A 22,054-nucleotide genomic window follows, 5' to 3' on the forward strand; every position below is an offset into this window, starting at 1 on the left:
TGCTCCCAGCGGGGAGAAAGTCTAATATGCAAGGCATCTTCTATATATTTTTTTCTTGTTGGTGACAGAACAGGCAAATCACCTTAGAAGTGATCAAAGTGATTAAAAATGTGTTTAAAAGATTTTGTGTGTGTGCCTCTAGATAAAAGCTACTAAGTGATTACTTGAAATGGTAAATGTTGAGAACAAATTTAAAACTTTTTGATAACTCCACCACAAAGATGCACTGATTAAAACAGCCCCTTCTCATACTGCATTACCTTCAGACTATAATAAATCACTTACCATATTGTTAAAGTATTTCACTATATATTTTATTTTTATAATAATGAATCTGATATGCTCTAATCTCCTTTGGTTTGCTATATATCATCCATACATCATTCACTCCAGTCACTTAAAGCATCATCTTCATGTCCAGGTATTTCTGCTGGTGATTGGTAAAGATAGGCTGAATCTTTGTATCTCACTGAATCCAGCTCACACTGCATCTCAGTTTTCGAGGCTTTTGCCCCCCAGAAAGCTTTGACTGCCGCCCTGGAAGAAAAATGATTTTTACATCTTTTATGAAATGAAAACTAAATAGATTTATATTTAGTTTTCTATATATAGAAGTGCCTCCTTAGTCATGATTTATTTTTAGTGTGTGGTGCACCAGCTGCATTGTGATAGTAGATGAGCCCTCAGATGTACCAGGGGGTGATACGCATGTAGGTATTAGAAATATTCTCATATAAATGAATTAGTAGGTTACAATAACCAAGTTTTAAAGTTGTGATAACTACAACTAGACAACACAGATATTAAGTCAATAAACGTTTTTCTTTAGCAACTACTATGTAAAATTGTAAAAATTGCATTTAAAAGCTTTCTCATGGCTGGGAATCAAGTCATGAGATTAGGTAGCTTGAACTAGGAGAGTCTCAGGAGGGATGAAGAGAGTTGGACAGTTTCAAAACCCATGTGAGAAGCATCATGGACAGGGCCTTGGATTCAACAGACAAGGAGGACATCTATCAAGGGTGTTGGCTTAGTTTCAGCCCTTCACCTACCAGTTTATCATTATGAAGATCAGTAAAAAGATCACGAATATACATATAATAACTCCTACGACCAGAACAAAAACTAGGACTGCATCAGTGTCTGGTCGGCTTGATCTTTTCATCTGCAATTCTAGGGAAAAAAACACCTGAGGATTATTACTACTGGCAAATAAAAGAAAATGGATATCTAAACGGAAACTTTATATTTGAAAAACAACTCTAGAAAAATACAGAAAGAATGAGTGGAAACAAAGTTATTAGTGAACTTGTTCTGCATGTCAGAAATGTCCTTTTCAAACACACAGAAAAGTTGAAAGCATTTGACAATAAACATCCCACCACCTAGACACTACCATCAACATTTTAACTATCCCTCTATCCATACTCTTCTCAATCCATTGATTCATCTTATTTTTTGATGCATTTCAAGATAATTTGCTGATGTCTGCACACTTCCTACAAAATTCTTCAATAGTCATATCATTAACTAGAGTTCAACATTTGTTTATATTTTTTCTTTTGAGGTAAAATTTATGAACACCAAATTGCACAATGATCTTAAATGTGCATTTATTTAGTTTTGGCAAATGCAGACAGACATATATAATTCAAACCCCTGAATATACACAGAATATTACTATACCCCAAAAGTTTCTTCAAGCCCCTCCCAGTTAATCCCTGCCCCAACCTCTAGGGACAACTACTGTCCTGATTTTCTTTTCCACCATAGATTAGTTCTGCCTGTTCCAGCCAGAACTTCATAGGAATGGAAACATACATTATGCATTCTTTTGTGTAAGGCTTTTTTACTCAGTGTAATGTTTTGAAGATTCAACCATATTGTTGCATGTATCAATAGTTTTTTTCTTTTTTATTACTGAGTACTATGCCTCAATTAGTTTATTCAATCTCCTACTGATGGACACCTATGCTGTTTCAGTTTGGGGTTATTATAAATAAACTGCTATGAACATTCTCACACCGGTCATTTTGTGAACATACCTTTCCATTTCTCTTGGGTAAATACATATGAGTGGAACTGCTGGGTCATAGGGTAGAGGTATGCTTAGTTTTCCAAGAAACTGCAAGATCTTTTCCCAAACTGATTGTACTTGCTGTACATGTTTTATAAATTTTTTCTCCCAGATTTTGGCTTGCCTATTCATTTTTCTAATGATCTCTTTTAAAGAGCTGAAGTTTTAAACTTTTTAATGTAAGTTTCAGGTGTACAGCATTATAATTTGACATCTGTATCCACTACAAAGTGATCCCCACCACAAGTCTAGTTACCATCCATCACCATGGAGTTGCACTCCCCACTTAATCCATTTCACCCACCCCTGAATTCCCTTCCCCTCTGGCAACCAGTAATCTGTTCTCTGTATCTATGAGTGTGTTTTTGTTTTATTTTGTTTGTTTTTTTCGATTCCACATATACGTGAAATCTTTGTATTTGTTTCTCCAACTGACTTACTTCACTTAGGATTAATACCTTCAAGGTCCATCCATGCTGCTGCAAATGGCAGGATTTCATTCTTTTTTTATGGCTGAATAGTATTCTATTATATGTATATATACCACATCTTTAATCATTTGTCCATCAATGGACACTTAGGTGGTTTCTATATCTTGGCTATTGTAAATAATGCTGCAGTGAACAGAGAAGTGCATCTATCTTTTTGAATTAGTGTTTTTATGTTCTTTGGATAAATACCCAGAAGTGAAATAGCTGTCTTATGGTAGTTCTATTCTTAATTTTTTGAGGAATCTCCATACCGATTTCCATAGTAGCTGCACCAACAGTGCACAAGGGCTCCCTTTTCTCCACATCCTCTCCAACATTTGTTATTTCTTGTCCTTTTTGATAATAGACATTCTAACAGGTGTAAGGTAATATCTCTTTGTGGTTTTGATTTGCATTTCCCTGATTAGTGATGTCAAGCATATTTTTTTATGTGCCTGTTGCCCATCTGTATGTTTTCTTTGGAAAAAATGTCTATTCAGATCTTCTGCCCAATTTTTAATCAGGATGTTTGTTTTTTGTTGTTGTTGTTGATTAGTGTGAGTTTTTATATATTTTGGCTATGAACCCCTCATCAGAGATATCATTACAAATGTCTTCTCCCATTCCATAAGTTGTCTTTTCGTTTTGATGATGGTTTTCTTTACTGTACAGAAGCTTTTTAGTTTGATGTAGTCCCATTTGTTTATTTTTGCTCGTTTCCCTTGTCTTTGGAGTCAGATCTACAAAAATATCACTAAGACCTATATCAATAAGGTTACTGCCTATGTTTTTTCTAGGAATTTTATGGTTTTAGGTCTTACGTTCAAGTCTTTAATCCATTTTGAGTTAATTTCTCTGTATGATGTAAGATAGTGACCTTTCATTTTTTGCATGTGGCTGTCCAGTTTTCTCAACACTTTTTTTTTTTTGTGGTACATGGGCCTCTCACTGTTGTGGCCTCTCCCGTTGCGGAGCACAGGTTCTGGACGCGCAGGCTCAACAGCCATGGCTCACGGGCCCAGCCGCTCTGTGGCATGTGGGATCTTCCCAGACCGGGGCACAAACCCATGTCCCCTGCATCAGCAGGTGGACTCTCAACCACTGCGTCACCAGGGAAGCCCCTCAACACCATTTTTTGAAGATGAAGTTTTTAATTCTGATGAAGCCTAATTTAGCAGTCTTTCCTTTATGGTGATTTTTTTTGTCATGTCTAAAAAGAAACTTGCTTACTCCTGAATCATATAGATACTCTCTTATGTTTCCTTTTTTAAGCTTGATGGTTTTAGCTTTTACATTTAGGACCATAATACATCTCTAATTTTTGTATACATTGTAAAGTAGGAATTGAAGCTCATTCTTCTTCATACAAATAGCCAAACACCACTTTCAAATCAGCATTCTCTCCCATATCTTTCTGTTCTTCCTGAAAATAATGCTATTACGGAGACATGACCAGTCTACCATATGCATTATAACACTGCTACATTGTAAACTGATAAAAATTCAATTTATATCAAGCATTACTTACTTAGTGAATTATGTAGCTTTCTTTTGGCTCTTCCTGGCCCCTAAATCATAGACTCATAAAAGATTCATGTGGGAAGGGCCAGAAAGATCATCTTATACAACTTTTATACAGATAAGCAAACCAACATCCAGGGAGATATAATGATTTGTGCAAGCTATGTTTTATGTATTTTAATATTTTGGTAAGTACCACTCTAACAAAATTAGTCTCATATATGAGCAATCTCAATTGCTTATTCATCTGGATTTTCTTCCTATTTTTTAAACACCATGGAGTATAATTTTCCATTTTCCTTGGTAATTCTAGAGCTATAAACTCAATTTAGTAATCTCACTAAATAGTTCCAAATATGGTAGACAATTTATATCATATTTATATTCCAACATTGTTGGATTTTAAAAATCTTTTTATTTTTGATAATTTTAGATTTATAGAAGCAGTGGGATTTTTTAAGCTCAAATTTAAAAAAACCTTTTAGGATTAAAACTTGAGAAGAAGAAATGCAAAATTTCTTTCCATTTATCTACTACCCTGCAATACTAGCCAAGAGAAGATGGAGAATGAGAGGTATAAAGATTTTGGTTCATTTCAATGGTAGTCTTCTTGCAAGGGTCCCTTAGATTACTTTTATATCTAATAAAAAGATAGTCTGCATTTCTACTGAAATTTTCTGATGAAAAACAGGCTGAATTTCCATGCTCTCACTTTTTAGAAAAACTAAGTTTATGTTTATATTAGTTTCTTAGGGACACCATAACAAAATACCACTAACTAGGTGGCTTAAAAACAACAGAAATATATTGTCTCACAGTTTTGGAAGATAAACGTCTGAACATAAGGTGATGGTAAGGCCATGCTCTCCCCAGTGGCTCTGGGGAAGGATCCTTCCTTTCCTCTTCCAGCTTCTGGTAGCCCCAGATGTTCCTTGGCTTGTGGCAGCACAACTCTAATCTCTGTGTGTCTTCACATGGCTGTCTTCTCCCCGTGTGTCTTTGAGTCTTCGCATACATTCTCCTGTCTCTCTGTGTGTCTGTGTCTAAATTTCCTTCTTCTTATAAGGACACTAGTCATATTGGATTAAAGGCCCACTCTCCTCTAGTGTGTATGATCTTGTCTTAACTGAATTAATTACATCTGCAACTACCCTATTTCCAGACACAGTCACATTCCTGAAGTTCTAGGAGTTTGGACTTGAAAGTATCTTTTCAGGGGGACATAATTCAATCAAAACCATGTCTAACTATGAAAGACAACTATTGTGGAAGTGAAAAACCTGTTATATGAGAGAATGGATGGGACATTTTCATTAATTAAACCATATTTACCCTGAAAATATTTCAATCATGCATTCGTTTCAAGCCAGTACCATATTGTGTGGACATTTATAGCCAAAATATTTGTTTGATGTCTAAAGAGCCAAAAGGGTCTGTCACAGCGGTATGCCCAATTGTCATTTTAAAAAGAAACTAATAAATACCAAAGTTTTCTGAAAACATTTTGTCATTTAACCAGTGCATGTGCTGAGATGGCAGAGCTACCCCACCAGCCTTGGACAGCTACAAGAGAGAAAAATCAACTTTGTCTCACTTGCTGACACTGGGGTCTGTGCTCCAGCCCTTAGTTTACACATGTTGCCTTCTAACATAGGAAGAGCTAACCACTACTAAGCTGTCCTAACAGGGACCAAGCTGTGGGGACAATAACTGAGAATGGCCTTTGAATCCTTTAATATCCTGAACTATGACTCACTGAGATACTATTTAGTTGATGATGTTTGGTCCTTTTTTGCCTTTTATAGCACTTTATTGAAATTATCCTTTTAATAACACCTGTTATCCCAACATAAGAGTAAGGTTATTAGCTTTCACCATAAAGATGGTTTTTTAAGGACACTGAACAACACTTCAAAGAAAGTTATAGTTTATTTTTTAAAATCACCCCCAAAACACCTTAGCTTGCTTCCAGTTCAATAAAGGGTGTTATGTTTCATGGTATCTCTAGACTGCAGCTTGAGTTCTTTACTTGGGATTGAGAAAGAGCTTCAAGAAATCCATGAACTCTCTTAAAATTACGGGTAACTTTTGGCATGTTAGTATATGTGGGTATTTTTCTGGGAAAAGCCTCCTGAGCCTTGATTGGATTCTCAAAAGAACTTGTGACCAAACCCTTCACACACCCAAAAACACAGATGACAATAATAAAAATGGTTAAGAGCAACTCAACAAAAGGAAATAATTATTTGGACATAGAAGACATCATAGTTTAAATTGAAAAGACATGCACATGGATCCTTTTTGCAAGGGAAGCACAGTTTCGAACATGTAAGATTATGTTCGGGTCAAGATTTGCCTTTTGTGACATATATTGAGGACTGTATTTATTGTTTCTTAAAAAATGTTTTCGAATGAATAATTTTTAAAAAGATATGCTTTGACATAACGTTTCTTAATTTTATTTATTTTACTGTATCAAAACTTTTGTTAAGCATCCATTAGAATTCTATGTATCCATTTTCACCTCTGTGATAGAAGTAAAAGTAAGAATATAATTCAAGTTAAAGGACTGTTCTTTGGAGACACTTCAGAAATACACCAGTTTCCCAAAGTAAGGTACATCTGACTCTCTTTGTGGAAAAAAATAAGAATTAAGTATTACCTTGTAGAAAAGTCTAAATGGTATAAAACTAGTGGTTCCCAAAATGTGACCTCTGGACCAACAGCACCTAGGAACTTGTTAGAAATGGAAATTCTTGTGCCAGCTCCACTAAAGATCTACAGAATCAGAAATTATGGGGGTTGGGCTAGTGATCTGTGTTTCAACAAGACCTCTAGGTGATTTTGATATGCTTTGAAGCTTGAGATATAAGCAAACCAAAACATTGCTGGGTACTTACCAGTTGTTGTATAGACTGCGAATTTAATAGATGCTACTATTTCATTATTATCCAACGTTTCACACTCAAAAGCCTTGGGGTGAGTATCCCTGTGAACCTCCAGAATTGCTGAATCGTTTGCAAGTATAATGGCTTGCTATTTTAAAAGAAAAAAAATGGTATCAACATTCTTCATGAAAACTTAAGATCAGGAAACAATTTATTTCTTGTAACAAAATAAGAGTCATTTTCTCTCAGTCTAGGACAGTAATTAATTATGCACATGTATTTTAAAGTCAGATAATCCAGATAACAAGTACCAACTTCCTGCCTGTGTGAAGCAGGGCAAGTTACTCTCTGCATCTCAGCTGCAGCTGGTCCTCCATATCCTTGGGTTCCAAGTCAGTGGACTCAACCAACTGGAGATTAAAAATATTCAGAAAAAAATTCCAGAAAGTTCCAAAAAGCAAAACTTGAATTGGTTGCACAGTAGTATTTACTTGGCATTTACATCTTATTTACAACTATTTATATAGCATTTGCATTGTATTATAAATAATCTAGAGATGCTTTAAAGTATATGGGAGGATGTACTTATGTTATATGCAAATACTACGCCATTTTACATAAGGAACTTGGGCATCCCAAGTTTTAGTATCTGAAGGGGTCCTGGAATCAATCCCCTGAGCATACTGAGCAACAACTGTACTTATCTGTAAATGGGTATAATGATGGGAATTACCTCATAGATTGTTACGTGAGTAAAAGAAACTCTAGCACTTTGTGTATGTCTGGCACTGAGTAAGTCCTCTATTAATGTTAGCTACTGTTATCTGTCCTGTTTGTACTGAATATACAAATGAAACTCTTGCTTCCAAAATAGAACACTTTATATAAAATAGGTGTTTTTAAGTTCTGATAGTAGCTGGCCCTAAGGCATATGTAAAGTCTTAGCCTCCCTAAGCAATGAAAAAATTTAAATCCCAATAATAATAAAGTTGTATGATTTTAACTTCATTTTTTTTTTTTTTTGCGGTATGCGGGCCTCTCACTGTTGTGGCCTCCCCCGTTGCGGAGCACAGGCTCCGGACGCGCAGGCTCAGCGGCCATGGCTCACGGGCCCAGCCGCTCCGCGGCATATGGGATCCTCCCAGACCGGGGCACGAACCCGTATCCCCTGCATCGGCAGGCGGACTCTCAACCACTTGCGCCACCAGGGAGGCCCTAACTTCATTTTTGCAAACTGCTTTTAAAGAGAAAGTTTTCTGAGAGTCATCAAGCACTGGGAAACAAATTTTATCACTTACTAGAAAGCACCAAATTACATACATTCATTACTCACTTGGTCTGGCCTTAGAAGTCTCCAAATATATTTGAAACGGTTTATAGGAGATGTATGAACACATGCTAGCCTAACATCTTCAAGACTTTCTGAAATTGGTTTACCCCCTGAAAAAAAAGAAAAATTAAATACATATATACCAATGGGCACTGTAAACTGCTTTATACTACTTTTTTTTTTTTTTTTTTTTTGCGGTGCACGGGCCTCTCACTGTTGTGGCCCCTCCCGCTGCGGAGCACAGGCTCCGGACGCGCAGGCCCAGCGGCCACAGCTCACGGGCCCAGCAGCTCCACGGCACACGGGATCCTCCCAGACTGGGGCACGAACCCGTGTCCCCCGCATCGGCAGGCGGACCCCCAACCACTGCTCCACCAGGGAAGCCCCCACAATACTACTTTTAAAAGTCACTTCCAACTTTAAAACCAATTACATGCTGGAAGTTAGCAAATGTATTACTGAAAGTTTGACTGTAGAGGAGCAGAGAGGCGTCAAAGATTAAGTCACCAAAAGAGGCAGGTAGAAAACACCGTACCTGTCTGTTCCTTCAGCAGAATAAATTGTGGAGAAGAGAGAGCAAGGGCAAACTACTTAGTGATCTATTAAACTTTGAGATCTACTAGTGGCTTCCAATTTACTGGTTAGAGTCAGAACCCCCCTCCTGCCCCATACACTCCGCCCCTTCCAAGTTTAAAGATAATGGAATCTCAGACTAGTGAAAGGTGGTATAGAGTGGCTCTCAAAGTTTCCAATGTAGGGTTTACCAATCTACTGATAAGCTGTCACGACCAAAGTGTCAAAAGAGTTTCACTGGAGGACAGCCTCAACCACAGACCCTGAGTGCAATACGGTTCCAGTGTACTAGAGAGAATATATGTTAAATTTACACATCACTGAAAAAATGTGAAGCAAAAGTAGAAAGAGTTGTAACTGTCTAGAGATGCGGAAGCTTAAGTTTTCTTATGAATTCCTTTCAGTATATCACTTGATCACCTCCTTCCACTCACGGCAACCTGAGGTTAAGGATATTTCCCCAGAGTAAATGCTTCCCCCTCAGTCTCCCTCCAATACATAGGCCAACTCACAGCCACAATCTACTGGTCCACGACATTCTTCCACCCGTATGATACATTTGGATTCACTCCCAGGGCATCCATTTGTTAATATAACTTCTCTTATACCAACACCTTTGGTAAAAGAAATCAGCAAATGTTAAAAATAATAATAATAATTCCAGAGTTCCTTTACTTTTGCACCTAGGTCTTTTTGAGACTTTTCTCCTAATTTCAGAAATTAAATTCCTAAATTCAGGGTAATAACATTTAGATATTTTTAGGTCCCTCATTTTGAATTATTTCATAAAACAGCATTTTCCAAAGCAAGTTACATGAAACACTATTTCCTCTGGTTGTTACCATAAGAAAAAGGATTCCATGACTATATACATTTGGAAATTATACATTACTTTAAAATGAAAGGAACCTCTTTCCTCAGAATTTTAGGGGAAATTTTAATATGCTAGTAAATTAATGTGCTTTTATGTGGAAACTTTCACTGATCTAAGATGTAAAATTTTTACATTAACATCTCTGAAATCAGAATGCATCTTAGAATTGACAGCGTGTCAAGAATGGCAGCATTTTTCCTTTTTTAAAGATGCATAAAATGTGATTAACACAGCCAAGAAAGTCTTAGATTTGATGAAATACAGTAGTACACAGGATCTTCCAAATTTATTTGAGCATGGAACTTTTTTTGGGGGGTGGGTGGGTTGAGCTTGCAGAGGAAATTACAAAAATTACATTTTAACATAAATGATGCTTTTTAATATCTAAATTGGTAAAAATCCCTGTATTAAATACATCAGGACAGACTATTAATGACCAAATCTCCATTTCCAAAAAGATACTCTCATTAGAATTGCCACACATTTCATAGCAAGAAATCACGTCTTTACTGACTGATCTCAGATCTCCACTGAGTTTGCCCTACCATCACCAGAATTGAGGGAAATGATAAAAGCTGGTTCAGTGATGTGCTGAACGTGTCCTGTGATAAATGACCTGTGATTAAGACTGTGTTGTCACAGGCTAAGGAATACTCCATCTTGATATCCTTTCTACCAGATTCCCTCTTTCAGTCCCTGCAAGATGTTAATCATAAAACCCATTCTTAAGGCAAGGGAAAGCTGAAGTCTAGAGATGGCTTATAACAGTGCTCCTCAAACTTCAGAGTGCTTGCAAAACATCTGGAGACATACTAACATGTGAATTCTGATTCAGTAAGTAGGTCTGCAGTAGGTCCTGAGGTTCTGCATTTCTAACAAGCTCTCAGTCGATGCTGATATAGCAAGTCTGTGGACCAAACTTTGAGACACAAAGGAGAGTACTCCATATAAGATAAAGAGAAGGAAGGTTGGAGGGGGAAAGGTCTCCTGATTAAAAGAGATGCTTAAGAATGGCTGCAGAATGGCTCCCCTTGAATTTATGAATGGTACTTCTTTAGAGGCATAGCCTTATTCTGAAATGCATATTTTCCAAGCAGGTATTTTATGCATTTATTTATTTAGCCAGATACAGTTTATCGCAATGATGTGTGTAGATGTGAGATTTTCTGTAAGTCCATACTTAAAAATCTGCCTGTGTATTCCAAGAAAAAAAAACTTTTTGACTGCTAAAATATTGTTTTGGGGGTTCAACAGAAGTTTCACTAAAGCATTTTTTCCTTTAAATAGTTGTTATAAATTGAAAAGATTTCTTAATACTTAAAATTACAGATGTGAAATATTGCCTTTTATGGTTTTTCTTTTTAGAACTTAACACCATCTGACATATTACATGTTTTACATATTATTGGGTGGGCCAAAAGGTTCATTCGATTTTTTTCCGTAAGATGGCTCTAGTAGCACTTAGTTGTCTTTAACTTCATTTGAAACAATTTTGTTAGATAGTATGTGACAGCTATCATATCAGCGTGCATTTAAAAAAAGACTTATCAAAATTGGTGAATTTTTGTGTAGCCATTTTAATATGGAAGATGGAAGAAAAAAGCAACATTTTTGGCATATTATGATTGATTATTTCAAGAAAGGTAAAAATGCAACTGAAATGCACAAAAAGATTTGTGCAGTTTATGGAGAAGGTACTGTGACGGACTGAACATGTCAAAAGTGGTTTGTGAAGTTTTGTGCGGAGATTTCTCACTGGACGATGCTCCACAGTCAGGTAGACCAGTTGAAGTTGACAGCAATCAAATTGAAACAGTAATTGAGAACAATCAATGTTATACCATGCAGGAGGTAGCCGACATATTCAAAAATATCCAAATCAAGCGTTGAAAGTCATTGGCACCAGCCTGGTTATGTGAATCGCTTTGATGTTTGGGTTCCAGGTAAGTTAAGCAAAAAAAACCTTCTTGACCATATTTCTGCATGCAATTCTCTACTGAAAAGTAATGAAAACATTTGTTTAATGAAAACATTCCATTTTTAAAACAAATTGTGACAGGCAATGAAAAGTGGACGTTGTAACCATGTGGAACGGAAGAGATTGTGGGGCAAGTGAAATGAACCACCACCAACCACACCAAAGGCTGGTCTTCATCCAAAGAAGGTGATGTTGTGTATACAGTGGGATTGGAAGGGAGTCCTCTATTATGAGCTCCTTCGGGAAAACCAAACGATTAATTCCAACAAGTACTGCTCCCAATTAGACCATCTGAAAGCGGCACGAAGTGTCCAGAATGAGTCAACAGAAAACGCATAATCTTCCAGCAGGATAACACAAGACTGCATGTTTCTTTGATGACCAGGCAAAAACTGTTACAGCTTGGCTGAGAAGTTATGATTCATCCATCATATTCATCAGACGTTGCACCTTCAGATTTCCATTTATTTCAGTCTTTACAAAATTCTCTTAATGGAAAAAATTTCAATTCCCTGGAAGACTGTAAAAGGCACCTGGAACCGTTCTTTGCTCAAAAAGATAAAAAGTTTTGGGAAGATGGAATTATGAAGTTGCCTGAAAAATGGCAGAAGATATTGAAGCAAAAGGGTGAATACGTTGTTCAATAAAGTTCGTGGTGAAAATGAAAAATGTGCCTTTTATTTTTACTTAAAAAACCGAAGGCACTTTTAACCTCTTTGCCCCTACCAAAAAATATGTTCTTTGAAGGCACAGAGTTTCCAATTCTTTGTTCACTGCTTTATTCCTAGCACCTATAACAATACCTGACACAAAGTAGGCAAAAATAAAAAAACAGAAAACAAAAAAAATTGCTGAATAAACAAATATATAATTTCTGAAGCACATCTTTTTTTTTTTTTTTTTTTTTTTGGCTGCTTTGGGTCTTTGTTACTGCACGTGGGCCCTCTCTAGTTGTGGCGAGCAGGGGCCACTCCTCACTGTGGCGCACAGGCCTCTCACTGCGGTGGCCTCTCCCATTGCGGAGCATGGGCTCCAGGCACGCGGGCTTCAGTAATTGTGGCACGTGGGCTCAGCAGTTGTGGCTCACGGGCTCCAGAGTGCAAGCTCAGCAGTTGTGGCACACGGGCTTAGTTGCTCCGCGGCATGTTGGGATCCTCCCGGACCAGGGCTCGAACTCGTGTCCCCTGCATTGGCAGGTGGATTCTTAACCACTGCACCACCAGGGAAGTCCCTGAGCACATCTTTAAATAATAGAGTAGGATAGTATCAATTACTAGAACTGTCATAAAAATAATTCTCTACCTGTGAAAATTTCTCAAGTAAGCAGCCAGAAGATGTAATTTGCAAATGAATAAACAGGTTTATTACACAGAATTCCTCTAATTTTCTGACTCTGACACACTAAGAAGTTAAAGTAAAAACAGGTTTCAAACTATCTCAAGACACAGAAAGTACAATAATGGTTGCAAGGGGCTGGGGGGAGTGGGGAATTACTGTTGAATTGGTGCGGAGGTTTCAGTTTGGGATGACGAAAAAGTTCTGGGGTGGATCGTGGTAATGATTGCATGACAATGTGAATGTGCTTAATTTCACTAAATTGTACATTTAAAAAATTGTTAAAGTAGTAAATTTTATGTTAGGTCTATTTTAACATCATTTAAAAAATGCTATCTCAAAAACAATTCAGGCACAATTTTTGACCAAAAAATAAAAAAGTACATATTGTTCTGATCCATACCTGCATGGACTTTCTGTCTTCTTATCCTCTGGTTTTTGTCCTTCCCTCCTGTCACTGCCTTTTTTCCAAGGCAGATTCTATTTAGAATAAACTTAATTTCATTGTGAATTATCTACTGTCTTCTTAGCACACTAGTCTATAGTGGTTCTAAAAAGATGGTCTTTTAAAAAGCAGCATCAGCTTCATTTATGAACTTGTTTAGAAATACAAATTCTTAGACCCCGTCAAAGGCCTAGTGAGTTAGAAATTTTGAAGTAGGCCTATCAATCCATGTTTTAACAAGCCCTTCAGGCACCTAGGGTGAACACTTAAGTTTGAGAAACACTGGTCTATTATAGCATGTATAGTCTTAATCCCACCCCCATGTAAGAGATTTTTATGTCCAATATCTATTCAAGGAATGATCAAAATAAGTCATAGTTTTTGAATACTATTTTCCCCACAAAGCCAATACTTCTTTTCTCTAAGACATGACATATAAATTGGGGAAATGTATCATTTAGAATAGACTATTACAAATAAAGTAAATTTCTTGATAGGTTTACCAGCACAGTATGTGGAAGACATCTGTGAGATGCATGAGAAGATCTTTCATCTTCTGAACATCTGTGAGATAAAGTTTTACTTTGGTGAAAGCAGTTTATGTGCCCCTGCCCCCAAAATATATACATATAGGGAGTTGGCTTAAAGTAAGACTTAGAGGTTATGAACTGAAAATATCCTACCTTGTAAAGCAATCAGTTTGAGTTTTGTGTGTAAATCATAGATATTAGAAATAGAAATCAGTGAGAGATGAATGAGAGTACACATTGTTTTTACCCCCCGCCCCAATACAATGTTATTTATCTGCTCTATGCTACTTACCACATGTAACGGTGCACATCCCATAGTCTACTTCTTTGACTGTTGTCCTATTTGAAACTAAACATAAATGCAAAAATACATTATTTAATCATAGGAAAACTTTTCTAAGTGAAGAACTCTTACTTGGGGATGGAGGATACAAGCACTTATCATATGGGAAGCAGACATTTTTAAAGTTTTATTAAATCAGAAAAGCAATGCCACTCCTAGTACATCTTCTATTACTGTTTAAATCAAAAGAAAACTAAACCTTTGAAGAATTAAATTAGGAAATAACTTACAAAGATTTATATTTAAACCTTGTACATAATTTAAAAATAATGTTTTTCATCAGTGTAATACATGGTGAGTTAAAGTTATATAGGAGGTCAGAAAAACACAAAAAAGCCTGCCAATTATAGGGCCCAATTTTTTCTATTCTCTGTTTTCCAAAAAAATTTAAGTGCATTATTTTTACCCAAAAAGAAGTAGTTATGCAAAGTGTTCATTAAAATTATGTCATAGATTGGTTCTACTCATTCTCAGGTTTTAAGATGGTAAATTATTCCTAAGAATTTATTTCAACACTTTATTTAGCAGGATAATCTAGGAATATATAAGTATTTGAGTAGCTAAATATTGTTGGTTTTAAATCTCATGTTTCTCTTTTTCTAATTGTTCTGAAATTTGACATGAATTCCACTAGCTGTAGCATATAATCAATTCTTCATAACTCAGATTAGGACTAAAAGCTCAATAAAAATAAATATTAGGGCCTCCCTGGTGGCGCAAGTGGTTGAGAGTCCGCCTGCCGATGCAGGGGATACGGGTTCGTGCCCCGGTCTGGGAGGATCCCATGTGCCGCGGAGCGGCTGGGCCCGTGAGCCATGGCCGCTGAGCCTGCGCGTCCGGAGCCTGTGCTCCGCAACGGGGGAGGCCACAACAGTGAGAGGCCCGCATAAAGCAAAAAAAAAAAAATAAATAAATAAATAAATAAATAAATAAATATTAAAGGAGGTGCTAGAAGGTAATTTTTAAAAGGCATTATGTCCTGAGGCAACAATATTACATGGGACTAGGCATCAAAATTGGAGTCCAAATTGTAGTCTACCACTAATTAGCTATTCTGAGTTTGGGCAAATTCCTTCAACTGTGCCAGGCCTATTTAACCCCTCTGCAAAATTTGGAAAGGAGAACCTTTCTGATTATTATAAGAATTAAACATGATAACGTACCTGCAAGCATTCTGTAACTTGTTTAGCCCTACAAGCATGCTTAAGATAGCATAACCTCATTCACACTTCATTCATTTTGTACTTATTAATTTCATATAATTCTAAGATTTTTTCCTATTTTGATTATTGTAATTTTTCATAAACACTTCTACACTTATAAGCACAAATACAGTGCCTTGAATATACAGCAAGCAAATATACACTTGATGTATATATAAGTAAATCAATATTGACTTTGTGAAATAATTTGGACTATGACTTTGATCAATTCTGAATTGACAGTTTTGCTTGAAATGCTTGGATACCTTCTGCTGGTACATTATGAAACACAAATTTGAATCTAAGGCATTATAACTCCATCACCTGGGTTTAGCCTAAACTCTAGCATTTACAGCTAGAACTATCCCTTGACCAGTTAAAACTGTTAATTACTTTTAAAACTAGAGGGAAGCAATAGCTACTACGCTTTAGAACATGTTCTTTTCTACCTTAGTTCTCTTTTTCATATTTCCAAAGTCAAGGACTTCTCCAAGCTCTCTGAAATGTAATGTTATCAAGGCAGTACAAACCTCAATTCCACCATTAACATCAGATAGTCAATTTCTTTATGTCGCTGAGGGTCACTATCCGTCATCAGGAAATAAAAGAATAGCTGATAAATACAGCACCTACTTTGTACTTATAGGAGACATAAGACTGCCAAGGATATTTAAAAGAATTTCAGCTGGGTCATTTATGGAGGGAAGAGAAGTATTCTCCTTCAGATGGCTGAAAACCTGCAACTGACCTTTTACCTACAAGCACGTGAGTTACTAATCAATATAACATGTACCACAGCTTGTCAAGTTTTATTGCTTAGTGAGCCAGGAGAATAAGGCAAATTTATGTATCAAACACAGGCTCAGTCTTCGTTGGTTAACATGTATTATATCATCTAACAAAGCCTCTAGTTGGATCCCTTTATTGGTGTTTTCTACTGCCACCGTTCCTTTGTGACTCAAAGTTGAACTTACAAATAAAACACTATCACACTGCAGAGGTTCTCAAGGGTGGCGGCTGCATGAAGCTGACACGGGGCTTCCGGGGAATTTTGTCAGCATCGTGGTCTATCTAGACGTGTCACTGTGAGGGGAACTGGGAACTCCCTTGAGTTCTAACCCAAAGTGCAAATGTGAAAAGGAGGAAGACCTCAGGCAATTTGGAACTTCAAGAAAAAAAAAAAAATCTGCAATGGAAAGGAAAAAACATAACTGCAAGGGGAGTCAAAATCGGTCCCCGTGGTGGGAAGCTACTCTCTGATGCTTAAAAAAATAAGCATCTATTCCCTTGTCCAGAGCAATATTTAGTAGTATTTCTGTAGCAATTTCTATACATGTGCTCATTTATCTTGCTCTGGTCTTGGAGAATTAGCACATCTTTTTTTTAAGGCCATGAGGTGTGTGATAATGTATAAATTCGGGGTTGTTTTCGAGAGAGAGCTCTACAGATGTTAACTTGGATAATTCTCATCGTCCTCAAGGAGCAGGGAAGGCTTGACCCTCAACGGGTGCCTGCAGGTCCCCGCCAAGGAGCCTCCCACACTTACCATCCTCCTCGGCCTCAGCCTGGGGCTCGTCCTCGGCCTCGCTGTCGTTTTCAGCCACCTCCTCAGCCTCGTTCTCGCCCTCGCCCAAGCCCTCGCCCAAGCCCTCGTCCTCACCCTCGGTGGCCAAGCTGGGATCCTGGACCGTGGGGACGTTGATCCCGAACGTTGACTGGAGGCCCACCAACAGCAGCCAGCCAACTGTCAGCAGCAGCCCGTTGGAGCAGCCTGCGCCCCCGGAGCCCATGGTTCTCGGCCCGCACGACCGCCCAAGGTGCAGCCGTACCCGCCCGCTCCGGATGAGAGGTGCTTCAAAGAGAGGAGAAGCCTAACTCCGAACGCCCACACCGTTCCCCGGCAACCACTGAGGCGTCAAGGAACGTCACCATCGCGCAGGGCCCACGGAACGCGACGCAGGCCTGACCGCAGGGGTCCCGCGGGCCACTTCCGACGGCGCTCGGCTCCGCCCCGCCCCTTCCGGCGTTCTAGGCCAACCCGGCACGCTGGGCGGGGCCACGCCTTCGCACTTCCTCATTAGGCGAGCTGCCAGCCAACTGCTGTGGGTGGCCGTTTTCCCTCACCCTGCTTTCTGCTAAAAGGTGCTAGTCCTTCCTGCGTTTACGCCTCTCCAAACCAGACTCCCTAGAGCCCTCAAGCACTCTCTATATGACTTGGCTTCAAATTACTTATGCACAATAGCCAACTCGGCGTGTATCAAGAATGATTCACCGTGGCCTTGTTAAGTAGGTTGCCCCAAACTTGATCCGTATCTGCAGGTGAGGCTTGATTTGTAGAGGATATAGGGGTGCACTTTCTCTCTTTGATCTGAACACTATTGCTGTTGCAGCTCAGGCATGTACTCACGTTTTAAGATTTTGTGCAGTGCCATCAGCTCTAGAATGCAAGGTGGGGGTAAAGGAAATGAGAGGGCAAGATGCAACTTCTGTCAAACTAGTTCTTCTCCTTTCTCTATTTGGATAGCTGATGTTTTGGAACCAAATATCGGACTTAACCTTTGTCCCTTGTGAATGTCTATCTTTGTGCTTTTGGCCTATTTTTTAAGGTCTCATTGAGATTCTTATGAAATCTGATTCTCTTGCCTTAATATATTAGATATTTCTCCCAAGTTTGATTTGGAAAAAGTTTCCTTCAGACCACTAACAAAATGTTTAAAAGGGTAACAGGCCAAGAATAGAGCACTAAGAAGTCAGCCTCTGACAATGATCCACTAATCCACACGTTGATTTAACCCAAGAATCAATTCTTTTACTAAAAAAGAGTCCTGTCTTTTACTAAGGTTGAATCAGACTGGAAGCAATAATACCTTGGCATTCCCACTTGAATCAGTAGAAAATATTAGAGGTAAGTGTAACTCCCCACTGCCCTCTTGATGGTACTTAGTATCACTGTGTCCAATTTTGTCATAGAAAGAAATGAAATTCAGTTAGGTTCCTTCAGTTAATGGTGTTAATTTCAAGAGGTCAGCTCTAATTAATTAAAATTTCCTGAAGAATAGACTCATAGGCTTTTTGAGTCAAAGGAAGCTTAGAAATAATCTAACACTCCAAGTTCCTCATTTTTAGGTGAAGAGATTAAGAACTGGAGAGACGGGGGGCAGGGGGGTGATGAATTGTGCAATTGGGATTGACATGTATACACTGATGTGTATAAAATTGATGATGAATAAGAACCTGCTGTATAAAAAAATAAAATTAAAAAAAAGAGCTGGAGAGATTAAATGACTCACCCAAGATCATCCAGAAAATTATCTGTAGTGCAGGGCCTCACAACCACATTTCCTGAATGCTCATTCAATGCTTAGTGTTTCATATAATTTAAAATTAACAATGAAGAAGCAGTCAGTGGGTAGTCAAGAGTTCAAGGACTGAAAACAAATTAGGGTTAAAATTTTTTTATCTTGTTTTTCCACATTTCATTTTATCTAATAGCTATAATGTGGTATTAAGAAAATATTGGTGAATAGATGGTTTGATGGATTTCTGTCTCAGATTTGAAACAAAGCTCATTTGGCTATGTTTCTATGTAATATTATCCCCTACCTTGAGGTTTAATGTCTAAATCCTTGACACATGGGCTGAAGAGTAATCTACTACAAGAGTGAACTTCAGGCATAAACTGGCTTTTGGAACATATGTACATCCAGCCTCAGCAGACTAACAGCTAAGCAAGTAACTGAGAAATCTATTAGGGTCTTCAGAGCCACTTATTTGTAGCAAAAGTAGATTACTTGAAACAAAATGAAATTTTTATTTGAATTTTTCTTTCAAAAATGCTTTTAGTTTTGAAAATAGTGAGACAAGAACTGCTAAGAATGGTCAGCATTAAAGTTCAAAGTGGTATTGGTAAGGAGGCCATAATAATATTTTATATCAACTAAAATACCATAAAATATTAGAGCAACTCACAAGATTGTGAGGGAAATTAAAATGAGAAATTAAGAGATGATCTTGAGGCACAAAGATGTTTGTTTCATGGCCAAATGAGTCCAAATGTTTTCTTTTTTAAATGCTAAGAAAAATAAGTCGCCCACTATGCTTTCAAGCACAAACTTGAAAAAGAAAATCTGTAGTATTTCATGGCAACATTGTTGAATTCTTCATATTTAGGACACATCTTTTTCCTGAAGATGGTATCTTTTGGTATCCTCGTTCCTGAAGAGGAAGTCCTGTGAACTCTAAGGTAAGTGATTTAATTCAAGGAACCATTAATGACTAAATAAACAGCTACAAAGAGAATCCGGAAGGAAATTAAGGGCCTCAAAGAGGAGCTGAAAGATTTTACTCTTAAATAAAGAATATTCAAGTAATATCTGTAATAGCAGCAATACTAGTCCCTTATAAAATATTGTGTTCCTCACATAAGTTATAAGAAAAGTATCTGCCCTCAACAAACTTATAGTACTTCTAGTTGAAGCATAAATAAGTGAAACAAACATTAAGGGCATAGTATCAAGAGGGGTTGACCCTACTCTGACCTTACAGGTACCAAGGACCAGGAATTACAACCTCAATCCCTGATTTGTACCTTTGACCTCCTTGCCTCAGTTCACTCAGCTCTCCTCACCCTGCCTGGCAGTAAGCATCTCCAACTCCAGCTCCAGTTGCCAAGGAGTAAGGATTTCAGCAATTCTTCTGTGACTCCTCTGCCCACTCCACCCCAAAGTATCTCACATAGGTTGGTCTGACCTTACCCTTCCTGAACTTCCTTTGTGTGAGCCCACTTGGCATGTCTGGAGGCAGTAAAATCATTCCTTTATCCAGTCTCCACTCCATCTCATGCTCTGAAAAGGAAGACCAATTTGAAGATTTGTGATATAAACACAAGATTCAAAAGCCCTGAATAGAGGATCACCATAAAAAAGAAAAAAGAAATGAATGAGAGAAATTACAAAGGAAGGATTAACAAAATGGAGTGACTGGCTGCCTAAGCAGATGAGGGAGAGGCACAAGTAAAGGGAGTTAAGGAAAGTCAGTAGATGTTTTGTTCAGATAGGTTAAGTTGGAGATCAAAAGGTTAAGGTTGAAATTAAGTTGGAGGTATCAAAAAAAGTCAAGTGGAAATGTCCAGTGACAGCTTGAGATGACCACACACACACACACACAAAGCCAGAAGATGAAAACCACTGCCACTGAAAAGACATGCAGGAAAAATATATATGTACATCCACTTAATATAATATTCTAAGTATTGCTGTAATGTTACATTACAAAGTTATCAACATTGTTGTATAGTAGAATTTATGAAAATAGGTGTCTGGGAGACAAATTGATTTTGGTTTTAATATGCTTGAATTGGTAAAAAGCATTCCCCATAGTAACCCCCCAGAGAGAGGGCCATCAAACCACTTTTATCCTATTTCTAATCTTTAGGGGAAAAGAGTTTTCTCTTCCTGGAGCAAGTGTCTAAGAGCAGAACTTCCCCCCTGTCTTTTTATTTTTATTTATTTATTTTTTAAGCTGTGCCATGCAGCATGTGGGATCTTAGTTCCCAGACCAGGGATCAAACTCACACCCACTGCGTTGGAAGCATGGAGTCTTAACCACTGGACCACTAAGGAAGTTCCCTCCCCGATCTTTCTGTTTAGCACCCTTATTCCTGTTGTGCTCTCATTCTCTGTCCATCACTTAAAACTATATTGCTATATGGAGGAATTTCATGGTAGAAACTAGGAGGGCACCCCCCTGAATTTTTGTACATAGAAATAGTGGTTTCAAATAGTCATAATACATTCTCTCTGTCTATCACATGTTCAGTAGTTTTTTGCTCTTATTCCAGCCTTAGCCTCTACCACCCCTTTATTTTCTCATGTAATGCAGCTGCCCGCAAAGCCCTTCTTTTAAAGCCCTCCTTAAGGCAATGAGAATTTACAAAGTGTTAAGGGAAGAATAGTATCCAAAAGATATTCTTTCTCTATTTTAATAACAAGAATTGAAAAAGCCATTGAAAATTGAATAATATTCTAGAAAAATGTGGTCAGCATTTTGTGAAAGGAATAAGTGTCACATGTGAATAAGTTTTGACTTATTTGTAGGGCTAAGCCACATTTTCTAAAATTGAATAAGGTTCTCTGTCAGTGGTTATTCAGGTTATAGGTGCACAGGCACCTACATGTGCTACATGATTACAAAATAAAGTAGAATTTGCCCCTATCTTTTGGTTTCCCCTGCAGTTTTTTTGATCCAATACTGTGTTTCTTTCTTTTAGTTTTGAATCCGTGGTATGAACAAGTACTCTCATTTCCCTTAGTCACTGAGAAACCAGGTCTGTTCCACAATCCCATTGCAGTACTATTCTACCCATATCCACTCCAAACCCAACTTAACTGCTTTCCTGTTTCTTTTATCTAATTCCTCCAGAATAGATGTACCCCTCATCCTGCATTCTGAACACAGACTCCCGGGTGACAAGCCTAAACCATCCTAAT

The 22,054-nt window shown here is 37.8% G+C and overlaps 1 protein-coding gene across 1 annotated transcript; it reads right to left on the reverse strand.

The window, feature by feature from the left end:
- Positions 1-380: 380 nt before the first annotated feature.
- SPACA1 (sperm acrosome associated 1) lies at positions 381-17,356 on the reverse strand. Its single transcript, XM_060115382.1, has 7 exons — positions 17,113-17,356; positions 14,314-14,370; positions 9,372-9,473; positions 8,290-8,396; positions 6,969-7,104; positions 1,053-1,173; positions 381-537 (listed from the first exon to the last, which is right to left on the reverse strand). Exons 1-7 carry the CDS (start codon positions 17,354-17,356, stop codon positions 381-383), a joined length of 924 nt encoding a protein of 307 aa, XP_059971365.1.
- Between the last annotated feature and the right edge of the window lie 4,698 nt (positions 17,357-22,054).

Source organism: Mesoplodon densirostris, chromosome 12 (assembly GCF_025265405.1).
Source record: "Mesoplodon densirostris isolate mMesDen1 chromosome 12, mMesDen1 primary haplotype, whole genome shotgun sequence".
NCBI classification, from domain to species: domain Eukaryota; kingdom Metazoa; phylum Chordata; class Mammalia; order Artiodactyla; family Ziphiidae; genus Mesoplodon; species Mesoplodon densirostris.